Raw genomic sequence first — 16,634 nt, forward strand, 5'->3', positions numbered from 1 at the left:
TTTTTGTTTAGAAAAGGGGAAGCAGGGCTCGAGGAGCCCTCCGGCATTAGAAGGATTAGCCACAGGCAGCATGGACTTGGCTTCGGCTGACCCCCCATTCACAGCAACCTTATTCTCCAGGCTCTGGTCTTCTATACCAACGCCCTGATGGAGAACGATGGGAAACTCCAGCAGGCCGCGTGTGTGGCGCTAAAACACCTCAGGGTGAGTCTGACCTGTCCTCGCCCGTGACGGAGGGAAGCCTGCTTATGGCTAATGTTCCAGTTGGTTCATTTCAAAATTATTCCACTGGGAATACCCCTCCCCTCCCCCCCAAACTACCACCAGCAAAAAACAAAACCAAACCAAAAAACCAAACAAAAAAAACGCCCCTGGAGAGCTCGTTTTAGAGCAGACCTCAGTGCTACCAGCAGAGGCCCCTCAACAGTAGTCGAGGAGCGTTTGCTCTGGCTCGGCCTGAAGAAGCAGGTGGCCCTAGGGACTCACTGTGGAAGTCTAGGATTGTGTTTTAATGGCCTCGATTTAATATTTTCTAGAAGCACAATAAGCTCATTATAGGAAAGAAAGTGTAAAATTCAGAAATGTAAAAGTTACCCTTCATCCCAATACTTAGTAGAAAGTACTGTTGGCATTTTGCTACACTTCTTTTGTGGGTGTGAGTATTTAAAATTGTCGATGGTGCTAGGGGCGCCTGGCGGGCACAGTTAAGCCTGTGACTCTTCGTCTCGGCTCAGGTCATGATCCCTCTGCTCACGGAGTTCGAGCCCTGAATCGGGCTTCTGTCTCTCTTTCTCTCTGCCCTTACCCCACTTGTGCTCACTCTCTTAAACTTAAATGCCTTCAGATTGTTGATCATGCTACATATATAGCTTAGAAACAGTGAGCAAAACAGACACTCTTAGTGGTAGACTGGCAGTGCTTTAGAAGTCTCTATGAAGGGGCCGTTGAGGGTTTACCTTGACAGATCCCCCCACTCTTGTGTGGTAGAAAATTAAGCTTTGTCATCTATTTATTACTATAAATAATATCATTATGAGCATCTTGGCACGTAACGCTTTTAAAAAATAGAGAGTTCTGAATTACTTCCTTAGGCTGGACTCTATAAAGTGTTACTTACTCCAGGCCAGAGAATATGAAACTTCTGGAGACTCCAGGTACAACTCACCCTCTTAAAGCAGATATGACAGGATGTCCATCTTGCCTCAAACCCACCTGTATCTGAAAGTCTCATTTAAAAAAAACCATCGCCAATTTGCTTGATGAAAAATAGATTAAACTCACCCCATTCATTCTGAAAAAACAAACAAACAACAACAAAAAAACAAAACCAAGGGAAGTTCTAGGAGGACCATCTGGTTATAATCAAACAGCCAAGCCAGTAAGGGGGTAGGGGTGCTCCGGAGAAGAGGCTGAAGTGCACTCTGGTCCTTGGCCCTGGAGAGCAGCCAGGGTCAGCTGTGCCCAAACCTGGGTTCCGACTGATGTTCTCACGGCCTGCCCAAAGAGGGTAGAGTTAGGAGAGCAAGGGGGAGGTGGGAAGGTCCAGAGGGAAGCAGGGCTTCCCATTTTTCAAGACAGACCTTCTAGAAGGAATCTATCCATAAAGCTCTGCTGATGGCCTGACTCAGCAGCAGGTGTCAGAATTGAAAAGGTGGGGGCCCTTCTGATGAACTTGAGGCTACATAAGAAACCTACAAGCCTTCAGAAAAGGAAGGGCCTGAGGCCCCAAAGACCATGCTAGGGCTGGTCTCACAGAGCTCATAAAAGTAGATTCCACCTGCTACCTAAAACGTCCCGATGGGTCCTCTTTCCCCTCACCTCAAACAGGGCATTGAAAGCATCGATCAGATCGCCAGCCTGTGCCAGTCAGACCTGGAGGCCGTGCGAACAGCAGCCCGGGAAGCCACGCTGTCATTCGGTAAAGTCCACCATCAAACATTCTGTGCGGTGCAGTGAGGTTCGCGACCTTTGGAAGGTTGTGCTAGAGGGGCCATGGTCAGCCCTCAAAGATGCAAAATGATACAGAGGCCGAGTGCGGTCGGTGACCCATGTAACTGCACTTGGCCAAGATGGGTTTCCTTCATGGTTGAGGTGGCATGAAGTGCCTTATTTCTGTCTTCAGCTTCAGTTTATGATCCTTGGGAGCGAGGCAGGAATAAAGTTCAGCAAATTCTGTCTTGAATGTAAGGGAGAGGCACCGGGTCCATCCATGCGAGTGGCCAGCAGGAGCTCCCCAAATGCCACCTGCCTCTGCCACTAAGGCCATCTGGGTTCACCAGAGCAGGAACGCGGAGGTGGGGGACAATCCAGTGACCGATCACCTTAATATTTCAGGGGAGAAAGGACGCTCAGCTTTTGAGAAGATGGACAAACTCTGCTTGGAACCAAGAGGAGAAGCCTTTTGCCAGGAAGCGGATATTGAAATCACTGTATTTTAAGAAGCCTCAGCTGGCACCTTTGTTTTTGCTGCTGCCTTGCCTTGACCCAGGGCCAGAGCTGTGGGTGGGGGTATGCTCTGTGCTCCCTCAGTCCCCAGACCAGTCACGCAGCCCAGGGGTACAAATGGGACGTGTGGCACTTTGAAGGCTGTTGGACTTGAGTCAAACGACCAGCTTTCAGTTTTGAGAATGTGTCTGACCTTCCCTGGCCAGCTGCACCCCGAAGGGGCCAAGGCCAGGCGGGTTGAGGCCTGGAATCAAAGTCTCCCTGCCGGTTGGCCTGCTCAGCACTGCTGGTTGAATAAAGACGGGCAGTGAAGAGACAAGCGGGCTGACTGACCTTGCTAAAGAGGACGCAGTGGGTCATTTCCATGGCAGCAAGCCGTCATCTTGGCAAGCCAGGCAAGGTGGGAAGACAGAGCCAGGGTTTCCATGATTCATGATCTTAACCCAAGCAGTAGTCCAAACGCCCCCGTGGAGCCTGGTGGCGGCCTGCAGACCGTGGACCTTATCGTCACTGTGTTCAACAGCACAAGGAAGAAAACGTCATTGGCCAGGAAACCTTGTGTCGTGTCAGTAAAAGCATCCACCGTGACCTCATCAAAATGGAATCGAACTTTTAAACGGAAGTCAACTTAGGGCCGATTAGATAAATTGTGTCAGAAGCCATCAGCCAGTTTGAAGAAAGATTTCACTGAAGAATATATTTAAAGAAAGAAGATTCGTTTCTTATTTAAGTCTGTTAAAAAAAAAACAAAACCCTCAAATGTGTCCTGAACTGTTTTTGTGTTGAGCCGTAGAGACAACCTGGGGTACGTGACTCCTGACAATGGCATTGGGGATTCTGGACTCTTCAACCTTCTCATGTAAACTTCCTGTATATATTCTGTGCTTTTCGGTTTAACTTCGTATTTATTTGCCTTGTTCCTATGTTCAGTTTTTTGAATTTCAATTAAAATGAATTTTATTGGTGTCTCACTTTACCTGAAAAAAGCACAAAGCAGTGGTTGCTTCCACAAACCTCCCAGGGAGGAAAAGAGCAGCCCCTCCTGCGCCGCGTGCAGCCCCGTGGGCCGGGTTCTCCCGCACAAGCAGGTGAGGAGGGAGGCGGGGGGCTGGGGCCCCCTATGTCCCCCGTGCGGCCGAAGGCTCCCTGAGCGCCCGCTCCTACACGGACACTGAGCCGCGTGGCCCTTCCTTGTCCAGCCTTTGGCCTCATGTGATTTCTGCACCAAAGTTACAGATTCAGCTTTTTCCCCTACCCTGGCATCCCACCGCTTCGTGACAGCTTTGATGCCATTTTTGTATCTGAAACAGACTGAGGTGACAGTGGGTGTGACACCGCAGTCCCGTGGCCACAGTCCTCTGTGGGTGTGCCGCAGGTCACATGACCATCGTCTGTTTTTACCCCCCAGTCCCGTGGATCCTGCTGGGAGCCCACAGCACGAACCGTTTACTCAGCAGCAGGCATCCAGTCATACAACCTCGAAGGACAGGGAATTCTCGAACGATTTTTGCAATATTTTACCAACATCTTAGGAGTCTGAAGTTACTTCACAACAGAAAGTGAACAGATCACTTTCGAGGAGATTTAAAGGCAGACCACATACATGAGTTTTCCATCCCGTTGCCTCTGCGTCACCCGTCCGTCACGCGTGGCTCACCAGAGGCACTGGAAGCGGTAACCGCTGGGTCTCCCAGGCAGCCGGACAGGGGACGCGTTCTTGAGCAGGTCCTGTGCACGTCTGCCATGGTAGCCAGGGGCCTGCACATTCAAAAGGTGGGTGGTGTCGCTGTCGAAGCAGCCGGGCGGAGGCCCGAAGTGCCAAATAAACTCGCCAGGAAGGGAACGTTCCCCCAGCCCAATGGCGCGCACAACCCCGGGAGGCCACAGTGACCCTTGGCCACCCGACCCACAGCACCTGCTTCCCGCAGGCGGCAGCAGAAAAGAAACAGGAGGTACCCGTCCTGCTTCGGGCCCCTTAAACAAAGGCATGGGAGGCACCCCAAATCCGTGTTCTTTAGAAAAAAAAATTTATTGTTGCAACTAAAACGCAAACCCATCATTTATATGGCAAGTTGGAAAACTGTACAGTCTGATAGTTCTGTGAGGTCACAGGACCCTGAGACGCGCCCCCTCCCTCCCCGCATCATGCAGCCGTGTATACACACACCTGAAAAGGTATTTTACCAGAACGCCTCGCTGTTTTCGTTTGTTTTTATTTTCGTACAAATGGTTTATTCCACGGCCATTGTAAAAAATAATGACCTGATGCGTAAATATTGACTTAAGGCATATAGCAGAGCAGCTCGCTACTTCTCTAACATACGTGTAACAAGATGGAGAGCCATCTGGTTTCCAAGGACAGGAGCTTAAACCAGTTCATCCACTTTGAAATGCTACTATATACACACCCAAACTACTGCACACATATACAGGACTTTAAAAACAAACACACAAGCCCAACTCAAAAATGCCGACAGCCTGGCATCTCAGCCTCACCCGCACCTCTCCAAGGCTCTGCACAGTGATGCCGCAAACGTTGCCACCACAGAATTTCTCTGCACGGGCTTCTAACACGTGAAAGGCAACACGTGAAAATGCTGGCGAATGAGCAGCTGGTGAGCTACAGCTGCCTTGTTTTTTGTTTTTTTGTTTTGTTGTGTTTTTCTTCTTCTTCTTGTTTAAAAAAGCCACTTAACGTGGAGGTCTTAAGTTCCCTTGCAGAAGAGTCGTGAGCACCATCAGTCCCCAGGGTTCAAGGGCGGGGGCAGACGTGGCTCTCAGCAAGGCCCCTGGACCGGGACGGCGGCAGGCGGACTCCGAGGGCCCGACACCCGGGATGCTTCAGGAAGTGCGGTTTCCAGCAGTTGCCTTGGTTCCGAATCATGGTCTGCTCGAGAAGAGCGTCAACTTCTGACAGTGGAGGCTGATCCCCAAGGTGTCGGGGCGGGGGGGGGGGGGGCGGGGCGGGGGGGGGGGGGGCGGGACCGTGCTTGCCTAAACGTCCAGAGCGTGAGGTGGGACTATGGCTTCCCATACCCTTGGAATGTCTGAGTTACAGTGGGACCCAGCTGGACAAGGACAGGCCGGGGCCTCACCAGGAAGTCACCAGAGTGCCATGCCAGGTATTAGGCAAATATCCGTTACTGGAAAACATCACCCCATTGCGGAATGGTGATTATTTCTGCAACAGCCTTAGGAACCACAGCCACGTAACGATCAGGTCATGCAAAGGTAGACTGGACTTGTACACGGGGCACATTAATAAGCAGAGAGCTAAGTATTTCAAGCACGTGATACTGGATCAGGACACAAGACGACCACACATGCATATCCTAATACACACAGGGAAAGCAGTGATTGAGAACAAGGTTCTAGCAGATAACTGGGAGGGGGTAACTGGGACAAAGTAATCTCACACCACGTATCTTAAATATCCAAGTGTTCGTTATATATTATCCCATGTCCTATAAACATATGCCAAACCTCTTCTCACGTTACCCACAATGCCACGAAATACGACTGCTTACAACCGTCCTCCTTCCTAGTACTGGTCTGACGCAGCAGGCTCATGGCAAAATCTAACGTTCCCAGCACTACCTGAGGGTTCATTATTGTACTTTTTGATAAAGCCCTTGATGCAAGGCTGACATCAAAAGTTCTTAATACATTATTGGTTTAAGAAAATGCTAGTGCACTACGGACGCCTTTGGGGAAAAAACCAAACAATAAATACGGAGTGGAGTCTCCGCAGAAGTCCGCGGGAGGACAGCGTATGCCCGCCCACCCGGACGCGCCGGCCACGCCGAGAGCACGCTCCGGGCAGGGCGAGCCTCGCGACCCGCATAGGCCACCAGCCCCGTACTCTCCTTCGTTCTCCTCAAAAAAAGGGGTTGTGGATTTGGTGCTCGAAGGAAAGGGAGGGGGGACACCGTCAAAAGGGGTAAGACCAACAGCCCGGGAAGGGTGGTTCTAGTGCAGAACAAACGTCTGTCCAGGTCACGGCCGGCTACGCTGTCCTCGGCCCTTACCTACCACGGCGTGCCTGCTAGGCGGGCGCGGGCTCTACGCACGGAGGCGGACAGTGGGGTGGAGGTGGAGTGGAGGAGATTATGTGCTGCTGCTGAACAGGAACTGGAATGAAACCAAACATTTTCAGATGAGCCCGGCCCCACCCCCACGGAGCTGCAGAGCCCTGCACGACCCCGGCCACCCCAGGCCGCCCCCCCCCCCCCCCGCCGCCACGCCACCGCCCCCAAGCTGGCCTCCAGGGAAGGGGGTTTCAATTTTCTTTTACAATGGCCCCCTTCCCAAAATCACCCCTAAGGGAAAAAATGGCTTGCACGTTGCTAAACCGTCTGATCTACTCAAAGACGGTCGCTGGGAAAGAGGATGTTTAAAAGGATTTGAAAGTGTCTAGGGAGGTGATTTCCAGGAGCAGTGTCTTGAGGTCAATCCTCCCTCCTCCCCTCACTTTATATTCCGAAGGAAGTGGAAATTGCTCCTTCTGGATCTCAAGGGCAGGGTGCAAAGCTGGTGGCCACCCTGCTGTGACCTCTGACCCTGAGGCAGGGGGCTTGAGAAACCCCGTCTATGGAGGTGGGGTGACGAGGGCAGGGCATGACCCAGATGGCTGGAACAAGAAGGGATCAACGGAGAAATGAACAATGGAAAACCGGCGGGGACACCCTGAGCAAAAGCAGAAGCTGGGTTTTGTTTTCCAGAGATGGCCTTTTGTTGTTTGTCTTCTTACGACAGGAAAGCTCGCGGGCACCGTCCAAGCTCAGTATGCACACAGCGGAGGAAGCGACTGAGCAAGATAGTGCCCTAAACCCTTAAACCCTCTTCTCCAAAGGAGTTTACATTCGGAAAAGTGTGGGAGACTTTCCCTGGAAATCAAATATAAACTGTGTATCTGGTTACACCACCTAAGGGTACAAGAAAGTTTTGTAAGTGCCTAGTCTCTTTTTTTTTTCCAGAAATAACAAAAGCTGCTTTTTATAAAGGTTAAAAACAACAATGTGTTGTAATTCTATTTTTTTTCAAAAACAAATAATAACACAAAAAAAAAAAAAAAAAGAGAGAGAGACAGAGAGAGAGACAGAGAGAGAGAGAAAGAGAGACACGTATTTGGCATTTTCTCTACTTACTCCTGAATAGGTTAAGGCCCTGAGATTAGACTCATATATTCTTGGGACCACAGGGCTCCTTAAAACCCCAGTGCATCAATCCTCAATTCTCTCGTTAGCCCTTCACAGTTCCAGACTTTAAAAACCTTTGCTCTGTTTCTTCTGAGACTGGCTCAGATCCTTCCACAGCACTGAATGCTAACGCCGGGCTGTCGGCCAGTGCTTTCTGTACACGAGGTCTTGCCAGCACGTCCATCAGTGAAAACATACCCTGTAGCAGAGGTACGCGCCGGCCGTGAGGACCGTGGCCATGCACATGTTGACCAGGAAGGGCTTCCAGGGAGTCAGCGCCTGGTCCTGCTCCTCCTTGGGCGGTGATGGCTCTCCCTGGGCAGGACCTGCCCCCATGACCCGCCTTCTGACTTCAGTGTCTGGACTCGTGCTGAGGGAGGAGAGGGACGGAGACTGGTTACTCACTCTAGGGAAAACAATGCCGAGGACGCTATTGTGACAGTTGGAATTCTAAGAAAAAACGAGCCATGTGTAAAGAAACCTTGGCGATGGGGACACCGACCTGAAGCCCACTTGGCACCCCCACAGCCACCCCCCCCCCCCCAGAGACCCAGGCGGTCTCCATCGCCAAGGTATGGTTCCGGAGACCAGTGGACTCCTTGGTGATGGGGGTGGGTAAGACTCCGAGGACAAATACAGCCACTGGTGCAAAGACAGGTGCTTATTTGTCCTGGGGTTTGCTTGGAGAACGTTCCGTTCTAGATCAGAGAAGGCAATGGTGTGGCCCACACTCTACCACCCTCTCCCCAGGAGCCTCTGTCGCTGCTGGCTGACGTGAGGACATCACACATCCCTCTGCCCCTCAGCCCGCCCTGTGCCAGGCTCGTGTCCCCAGCATCAACCCAATCCTGCCAGGAGCACTGCTGCTCAGGGATCCTGCACACAGGACCCTGGCTGCCCTTCTGGTGGCGAGCCAGAGACACCCTGCGGGGACGATGTGCACGGTGTTCTCGCTCCAGGGCTGTCTCAGAGAGGCCAGCAGAGGCCCCTCTTCTCCTCACCACCTCCTCCAGGCCTCCCTCGAGAGGCCCTGACCACAAGATGTCCTGCTTCTCACAGGCCACTCCAGGGCCTTTCTACCCCAGCAGCATCTTGTGTGACTGGCAGGACCACCCTGAGGCACCCCCTTCCCAGGAGACAGGAGGCGGCGGTACAAAGCACCTGCTTTCTGGGACGCAGCCGCGAGCTCTGGCCACGGGGCCCAGGTCTGTGTGCATGCGGGCCCCCACTGCGGAGGCACGTACGTTCTTAGCATGGCTGCGCTTCTTCCTGGAGCTCTTTGGCTTCTATCTTCCCAGATCCGCACTTCCCTCCTTACCACCTTCACATACACAGTGTGAAAGCCACCACTCTTTGCCAGTCTCAATCAGTACAGAACAGGTGACAAACTGGACACCAGTCACGTGTCAGCGCTCTCCTCTCTCACCCTCGACTCTCAGCAGGCCCTCAGATGCAGCACACTGGCCCGCCCTGAGAACGTCACCAGAGGCCCTTGGAAGCTAGGCACAGTCTCCCTGGGGGACCGTCACCGAGCTGTCGCTCTGCACGTCACCTGGACCTGCTCTGGGAGGCCCCGCTGCACAGACCTTCCTCAAGCCCTAGAACCAGATGTGACGTTGTTGTGACAGGGACCCAGCTGCAGGAGGACCCTGGTGACTCGACTCCATAGGTCAGGACCGGGGCCTGGCAACCAGCATTTAGCAAGGTGCCCAGGTGAAGATTCTGATGATCAACGTAGCCAGAGGACCACTGGGGCACCCACCATGTACAACCTGCTTTCTTGAGTATAATTCCCGATCCTGTCCCTTAACAGTTCCAGAACATCCCAAGGTCGGAGAAAGCACAACGTATCAAATCCCTGGATACATACTTGGCTCAGCTCTGATTCTTCACCATTGCAAACGATGCCACAACGAACACCTCCACCTGTATATCTCTTGCACACCTGTCTGCGAACTGCCACGCACTAAATTTCTAGACGTGGACAGATGCTGGGGCACAGCACGCACTCATCCAAAAATCAGGAACCAAGGGCACTGCCTCCAGAGGCTCTGGCTCAGGCCTGCCTCCCTTCGTTCTTCAAGCTTCCACGCCTCATGCGGGCAGCCTTCCTTGAGCACCCAGAGAAGGCTGAGCGTCTCGCTGCTAAGGCTGACCCCGCAGCTTGCACTTCCGTCTCCTTACTGTCCCCAGGCTCCCAACCATAACCTACGGTCTCTGTCCCCACAAAATCTTCTAGAACACAGACCAGGGGCCATGTTCTAGTGATCTCAGTACTTCACGTGTACCAATAAGGTACTCAATAATCTTGGTTAAATGGCATTAAGTTAATCAAGAGCACACGAAAAGGTGAAACTTCCAGATGGACCATCTGGGGGCTGAAAGTATAACCGTCTAACCTGGATATCACGTTTCAGGACTGGCTGGAAGCCTGAGGGAGGGCAAGGTCATTTCCGAGCAGGACTGTCCTGCGAATCTCTGGTTCCAATGGGTACCACAAGGTGGTGCTAGAGCCCCACCGAACTGGGTCACTTCACCGGGCCAACCTGTGGCTGGATGTCTCTGGGGCCTCATGCTTCAAAGACACAGAAGCTACGCTTGCCAAGAGGAGGCTGTGTCCACAGGGTTTCAATGGCAACATGCGTCTCTCGACTGGAAGGTCACATCCCCTCACCCCAATAAGCCAGGCCCTGCTCGCCTTACCTTTCCACGCTGCAAGGGACGTTTAAGGGGGTTTTGGTTTCTTCCTTGATGGGGCAGTCTTCTTTATCCTCCCCGGTTTCGTCCTTTACCCACTGGTGGTTTGGGAAGAATTCCTTGCACTTCCCATTGTGTGGCTCCAGGATTCGTTTGGGCGGCCGGGGAGGAGGGGGGACGTGTTCGGGTGGGGGCTCCAGGTCCTCGTGGGAGAGCTCCTTCCATTGCTCCTGGAGAAAGCAGCGAGAGAAAGTTCCATTCGTATTCACACCGGGCTGATGTGTCAGGAAATCTGCTCCCCTTTAGGCGAGCAGAGGCGAGGGGTTTTCTCTGCTTCTTGGGGCTGCAGACACATATACTCGGAAGGTGAAATCTTTTGAAAATAAAGTCTACTCTCCCTATCAACGTTCTCTACGTCAACACGTCAAAGGCAGAAACCGGAACGTGGTGAACGTTTCCGCAGCTTTCTAGCTTTTTAAACACGAAGGACAGCTCTTTCTTCTGACACGTGCTAGCGTTTGAACAACTTTTACAGCTGACAGCCTCCTTCTTCAGAGACAGAAGTTCGAGATCAACACACCTGGATGAAAGCGGAAGCAATGCTTACCTGTACTGAAGAGTCTCCCATGATGAATTTGGCACCTTCGATCACAGCTAGGTAGGAGAAACGGAGCTGGTCTGCTGTCTGGATCAGTCCCATCCGAAATTTCCTCATTTCTAACAGAACTTTCTTGATATCAACAGAAGAAGGATCTTTCCTCTTGTCCATCTGAAAGCCAGAGAGGAGACACCCCGAGTCAGCTCCAACTCCCAAGTACAATGTGATTTTTCCATGTTCTGGAGGCGTGCTCTGGTTTCTACTCAGCAAAAACTCGCCGTGGGGAGGCGGAATTGGAGACAATGTGAGTAAATGCAGCAAAATGGGGACCACCAGAGCACAGGGGACAGAATGAGGGAAGAGCACTCTTTGGATCTGCCTCGATCCTGCAATTCAACTGAAGAATATCCCTCTGAACAAAAGCTACTTAGGGTAGAGCTACTTTCACAGGAGGGCAAGTGTTAAAAATGGAAGATCGTTGCTAGTTCACTGCCGAGACCATGACAGAGAAGCCGCGGGCAGAGGCCACAAGAGACGTTCAAATGGGTTCCCTTCTCTTCCCAGGGTCTTCAGGGGCCTCCTCACCAGCAGGAGGCAGGTGTCAGCCAGACAGAAGGTCCCCGACCTGCCGATGCCCGCACTACAGTGCACCACGATAGGGCCATGCTCCGTGCTGAGTGACCCTGACTCGCGGACTTTAAAAAGGAAGTTCAGGAACGAAGCTGGCGATTCTGGGACGCCAAAGTCAGGCCACGTGGTATAGTGGAAATGTAGGATCTCTCGAGTTTCTTGAGACTGAAAGAAAAACAAAAACAAAAACAAAAAGACACCTCATGCCAATTCTGAGACAATCATCTGTACAGAAATCACTGCTTCTGAGTAGGCACGAAGAGTCGTCCCCACCAGGCCCACATCTCACTCTAAGAGCAGCTTCACCTCTCAGATTTCCAGATCTCCTCCCGTCCACTCGCCGAGTCAAGGAATACCAAGCACTGAGGTGCCCGACACTGGACACCTGCCTTGACGTCCCTTCCTTTAGCATGGAACATCCTCACCCACATCTTTCCTCCGGTGCCCCTATCACCTCTGCTGGCTTCACGGTTGCAAGTGATTTCTCTTCTCTCTGCCCCACGAGGCACAATGATGCCACGTCGCCGCCCACGGCAGTCCTGTCCTCAAGCCCTGTAAGGCTTCCCACGAAAGAGGGAAAACGTAACTCTGTGCGTGTGGCACCAGCTCTGGGTCATCCCGGGCTTCACGAGACTACTCGGGAGTCTCAGGGGATTGCCGTTTTAGAGAAAAAAAGGAACCAGCTCAGTCTCCAAGGCTTGGTGGCTGCCACGTGTGGCTCGATGACCCAGCTGAGGAGGAGGGTGTCGACCCCACCAGCCCCAACTGGCCCCACCGCGTTCTAGCGCCAGACGCATCAGCTCACTGAATTCTCACGTTAACCCTTTGGGGCGTGTATGCCCACTATTCCCCTCTTCTTGGTTAGGAGACTGAGGCTCGCAGGCTGACCCTCCATTAAGTGAGGAAGCAGGAGTTTAAGTTTGGACTCCAGAGCCCGTGTTCAGAGCCTGCGGCAGGAACTTTCGAAAGGAAGACCCTGGCCCTCGTCCCCAAGTGTTTCTCCCCTGGCCGGGTCTGCTCCCAGTGCAACAGCAAGAAGAATGGCCCTCTGGTGCCATTTTCAGCTCTGCTCCTCCTTCTGAACCTACGAAGAGTCCACCCCCAGGGTGGACACCTGGCCTCCGGCAGAAATGATCAAAACGTAGTTCTCAGTGGGAGGAGAGTACTCAAGATTTTGCTCGGCAAAGGGCACACCATTCACGGGAGCCAGTCTTACTATGGGGTAGCTACACCTGCCGGCCTCGCCAAAGCGGGCACAGGAAGAAGACATGCAGGCAGGAACCACACCGCCTTGAGCATCTATCTCCCTGCCACACAGTGCCAAGGGCCACGTCAGTGCCTAGGTCACCTGGAGAGCAGTTGGTGGCAAAATGCTCTGGGCCAGAGGCCTGCTCACCAACAATGCCTCCCCTCACTTAACAAAATGTGCCCAAAGTGCCTACCATGTGCCAGCCACGTGGCAAAGACACTGTCCATGCCCTCCCAGAGCTTAGCTTTAGTTGTGACCGCCTTCCTGGGGCTCAGTGGGATGAAAACGTATGAAAGAGCCTACAGAAAACCCCAGTGACTTCACATCAGCAACACATATACATATGTAACCCTGCACCAGCCCTGACACACAGGCATCCTTCTGCTGAACTGGAAGAATCTGCCGGTGACATGAACATGATTAATAGAACCACACTAGGCAATGCCATTTTCTCCCTCCCTAGAAAATGGTCTCCTTGTGTGGCTGAAAACGAGAAATGCCCTTTCTGGTTTTTAGGGAAAGAAGAACACTTAAAAATAGATTTAAAGATGGGGGTGGGGGTGGGGGGGGGAGAAAATATACCAAAAGCAAGTTCTTTCTTTCAGTCCTTAAAAAGGTACGGTTATCTCCTGTTCATCCCCTCCCGCACACCTGCCCACCATTCTAGACCTGTGTCTCAACAGACACACGGCTGAGAAAAGAATTTTTCAAAACAAAGTCTGTTAGAGCGACCAGATCTTCTCAACATCAAAACCTCCACACTGCTGCACGTATTCTGCAAACACAGCACGGGCCGCTTCTGCTCGGTCGGAATTCCATTTCCCTCAACAAGCCGGAGATAGCGTCTCAAGAGTTTACCAGAAGTCGCGCTTCATGTTAGGCTTGCAAAATTTAAAGAGCATGCAGAGGAAAGTCTACTGCATAATCCTCCAGGCACATTCCAACACGCTGCCAACATTATTCCTGAAAATCCTCCGTCAAACCCCTCCATAAATCACAGCCCTGGAGCCCGCGTGTGTGGCTGCAGCAGGATCACGGCTGCAGAGCCGTCACACAGAGAAGAGACAGCACTCAGGAAGTGCCCCGCGGTGCTCACGGAAGCCACGCGACTTCAACCTCTCCTCTGCTTCGTGGTCACCCACGCGGAGGTCCAGATCTTGTTTCAATTAGTAACACAACAACAGGAGTCATGTGCACTGGAAAGCAGGAAGTTGAAAACTGGCACGTGAATAAAACTCGGGGGCAGACTCACCTCGGCGCAGCCCGGCAAGCCGCGATCCTGCCTTCCCTTCCATCTGTGGGTGCGCGCTGCTCCCGGGCCAAACCCGTTACTTCGACCCCACGGTACCTGCTGCCCCAGTGCTGCTCTACCTCTTCCCCTTTGTTACCTTCTGAACCCTTACAAAACCCCCCTCTGAACGAAGGGGAAACGGAGACACGGGGAGACATGATGCCCCTCCACCCGAAGTCTGACAGTCTGACACGGCGGGGCCAGGAATCCACCCCACGCAGCTACGTTCCAGAAGGTGGTGGCTGGCCGCCATCGCTGTGGCCGTCCCGGGAGCTGCTGGGAGCTCCCGCCCGCGGCTGCAAGTACTGGTGGAGGGTCCCCACACGGCGAGCGCTCCTGCTGGGCTGTTTGGAATCCCCACGCGGGCCTTCTGCGGTACAGCTTCTCAGCCCCGCGCCTTGGCCTGTTTCAAGACCAGCTTCCAATGACAGCCAGCAGCTGGTGTTATAAATTCTTCCACAACGAGTAAACCCAAGACCTCATCGACCGTGAACTCAGCCCCAGAAGGGCCCATCTTCCCTCGCTTCGCGCTAAAGAGACCGTGGACGACAAAAGAGGCAGCGGCTGCTACGTAACGTGCAGGCCACCATTTCAGTCCCTCTGCGGTTGCAAAGACAGGAACAGAGAAGTTTTAGATGAGAAACCCCCCTTTCCCTAAAAACCGTGATAAACTGGTGTTCCGGTTTAGGGAGGGAGCTCTGTGGTGAGGGAGGGACCAGAAAAACCGGGGTTAGGTAGTATGACCCAGGTGAAAAGACATCTCAGCCAGTGCCCGTCTGAAGTACGGAACAGCACGTGATACTCACTGTGAGGTTTTCCAATTCTAGCTGCCGCACTGTGTAATACGACTTAACATCTTCAGAGATCAAGGTTAGTTTCAAATTTGTGTCTTCGAAGATCATTTCTTTTTCTTCTTTCTGGGGCCAGTACTGCGCACATTTTAACTAGAAGAGAAAAGAATGTATTACTGTGAGCCACGGACAGTTTTCCTATGAAGGGAGGTACAAAGTGCCTTCCACGCGCTTTAGGACAACCCGACGGGGAAACCGGGAGTTTTCTGACCTTGGAAGTCACCGTCAGCACAACCTGCCTCTTGGGGAGACGGGAAGGGGTGAAGACCCAAACCAGGACTAGCTGGGCAGAGAGGGCTCAGACCTCCAAACGCAGCCACTCCCTGGCTCTCCCCACCATGAGGCGCTCCAGGGGTCTGGTCCTTCCAGACCATCTATGAAGCAAAGTCAAACTGCACAGAAGTTTTAGTCTCTCACAGACTCTACTTGCACAGCCATCTGGAAGACTACCAAGAACCGGTCAGTGCCGTCGGCACAACGTAGACTCCTTACCCTGGGGAAAATAACCACGTCTAGAGGAGACAGTGGAACATGGTGAACAGGCTGGGTGTTTAGAGGAGGCAGGAGACGGGCTCCTCCGGGGCTCAGGAGCACCCACTGCTGTATGCCACCCTTTCATTCCGGTTTGGGTCGGTGCTGAAAAATCCTTTTGATTTTCTAGTTGAAGAATTTCAGGTCTTCATTTAAATGCAGCTCATGAACTTTTTCTTCAAAGTAAGCAAACCCCCCAAGTTTGGTTTTATATAGAGTTCAAGAAAAAATTGGAACTCAAATTTAGTGGCATACCTTCAACTAGGTTTCCACGGCAGACTTTTCTGTTTGCTGGTGAACATTTTGGACCAAAATAGCTGATAGATGGGGGCTAAGCTGAAGGTCTATGAACCACAAGGTCAGACAAGGTGCCCAGACAGAGGGAACCCCAAAGACATGATTTCCGCCACGTGAAGTACCAGTGGACGTAAACAGCTCTTCGGGAAATGGTACAAATCCAAGCGAGTTGCAACTGAACACGCACTGGCCCCCTCAGTACCTTCTCCGAGGCACAGGGTGCTGTGTCTGAAATGCCACAGGAGGTGGAAGGAACCCTGCAGGGCCAGCCTGCCCGTCAGGAGAGAGACTGTTCGTGCTAAGCAGTGACGAGGTGGTGTGGCAGGAGGAACCCCTGTGGGTGTGCCGTGGGAATTCAGAAGAGGGGAATAATGTTCCAGGCCAGCTGAGGTTACAGGAAAGAGATCAGGGAAAACCATACGGAAGAAGTGGCCTCTGACAGGGGTGCACTTGGAGGGGTGACCCAGAAGCCAGTGCCAGAAGAGCAACAGGGGGGCAGGGACAGACCACGGTGACTCTGGCAGAAGGCCCAGGAGCCCACGGCGTCCCCTGGGCAGCAAAGAGCCAGGATGCTCCTTAGCAGACCAGAGACAGAAGCACGAAGGCCCACCAGGCCTGCTCTGACGAAGCCGCAGGCGGCCCAGCTGCAGCTGTTCTGCAACCACAGAAAAAGGAGAAACACCCCAACAGACACCAGATCGTGATGTCAGCGTAGCATCGACGTCACAGTTCCGAAACAGAAGGCCCACACGGCTTCGAAAGAGCCCGGACAGGGCCTGTTTGAAAGACCCGGCCAGTTTCACCCAGATCACCTCCCTGACACCGAATGCCAAAGATGAACCCCCGG

General features: G+C 52.7%; 2 protein-coding genes across 10 annotated transcripts in view; one reads left to right on the forward strand and one right to left on the reverse strand.

The window, feature by feature from the left end:
* Positions 1–3,421, forward strand: part of RIPOR3 (RIPOR family member 3) — a 76,225-nt gene extending 72,804 nt beyond the window's left edge. For 6 of the 7 annotated variants that reach the window (XM_047852786.1, XM_047852791.1, XM_047852788.1 and 3 more), the window contains 3 exons: positions 121–204; positions 1,828–1,918; positions 2,335–3,421. In XM_047852786.1, coding sequence (XP_047708742.1) covers positions 121–204; positions 1,828–1,918; positions 2,335–2,438 — 279 coding nt within the window. In that variant the 3' untranslated portion in view covers positions 2,439–3,421. Of the gene's footprint in view, positions 1–120; positions 205–1,827; positions 1,919–2,334 lie in introns of those variants that run through there. The other variant, XR_007150910.1, reaches the window with a different exon arrangement.
* A 1,028-nt stretch (positions 3,422–4,449) lies between these two features.
* Positions 4,450–16,634, reverse strand: part of PTPN1 (protein tyrosine phosphatase non-receptor type 1) — a 69,833-nt gene continuing 57,648 nt past the window's right edge. For all 3 annotated transcript variants that reach the window (XM_047852793.1, XM_047852792.1, XM_047852794.1), the window contains 6 exons: positions 14,915–15,052; positions 11,524–11,733; positions 10,948–11,109; positions 10,347–10,570; positions 7,842–8,013; positions 4,450–6,576 (listed from right to left, as the gene is read on the reverse strand). In XM_047852793.1, the coding sequence (XP_047708749.1) occupies positions 6,553–6,576; positions 7,842–8,013; positions 10,347–10,570; positions 10,948–11,109; positions 11,524–11,733; positions 14,915–15,052 (930 nt within the window). In that variant the 3' untranslated portion in view covers positions 4,450–6,552. The remainder of the gene's footprint in view (positions 6,577–7,841; positions 8,014–10,346; positions 10,571–10,947; positions 11,110–11,523; positions 11,734–14,914; positions 15,053–16,634) is intronic.

This window comes from Prionailurus viverrinus, chromosome A3 (genome assembly GCF_022837055.1).
Source record: "Prionailurus viverrinus isolate Anna chromosome A3, UM_Priviv_1.0, whole genome shotgun sequence".
Taxonomy (NCBI): domain Eukaryota; kingdom Metazoa; phylum Chordata; class Mammalia; order Carnivora; family Felidae; genus Prionailurus; species Prionailurus viverrinus.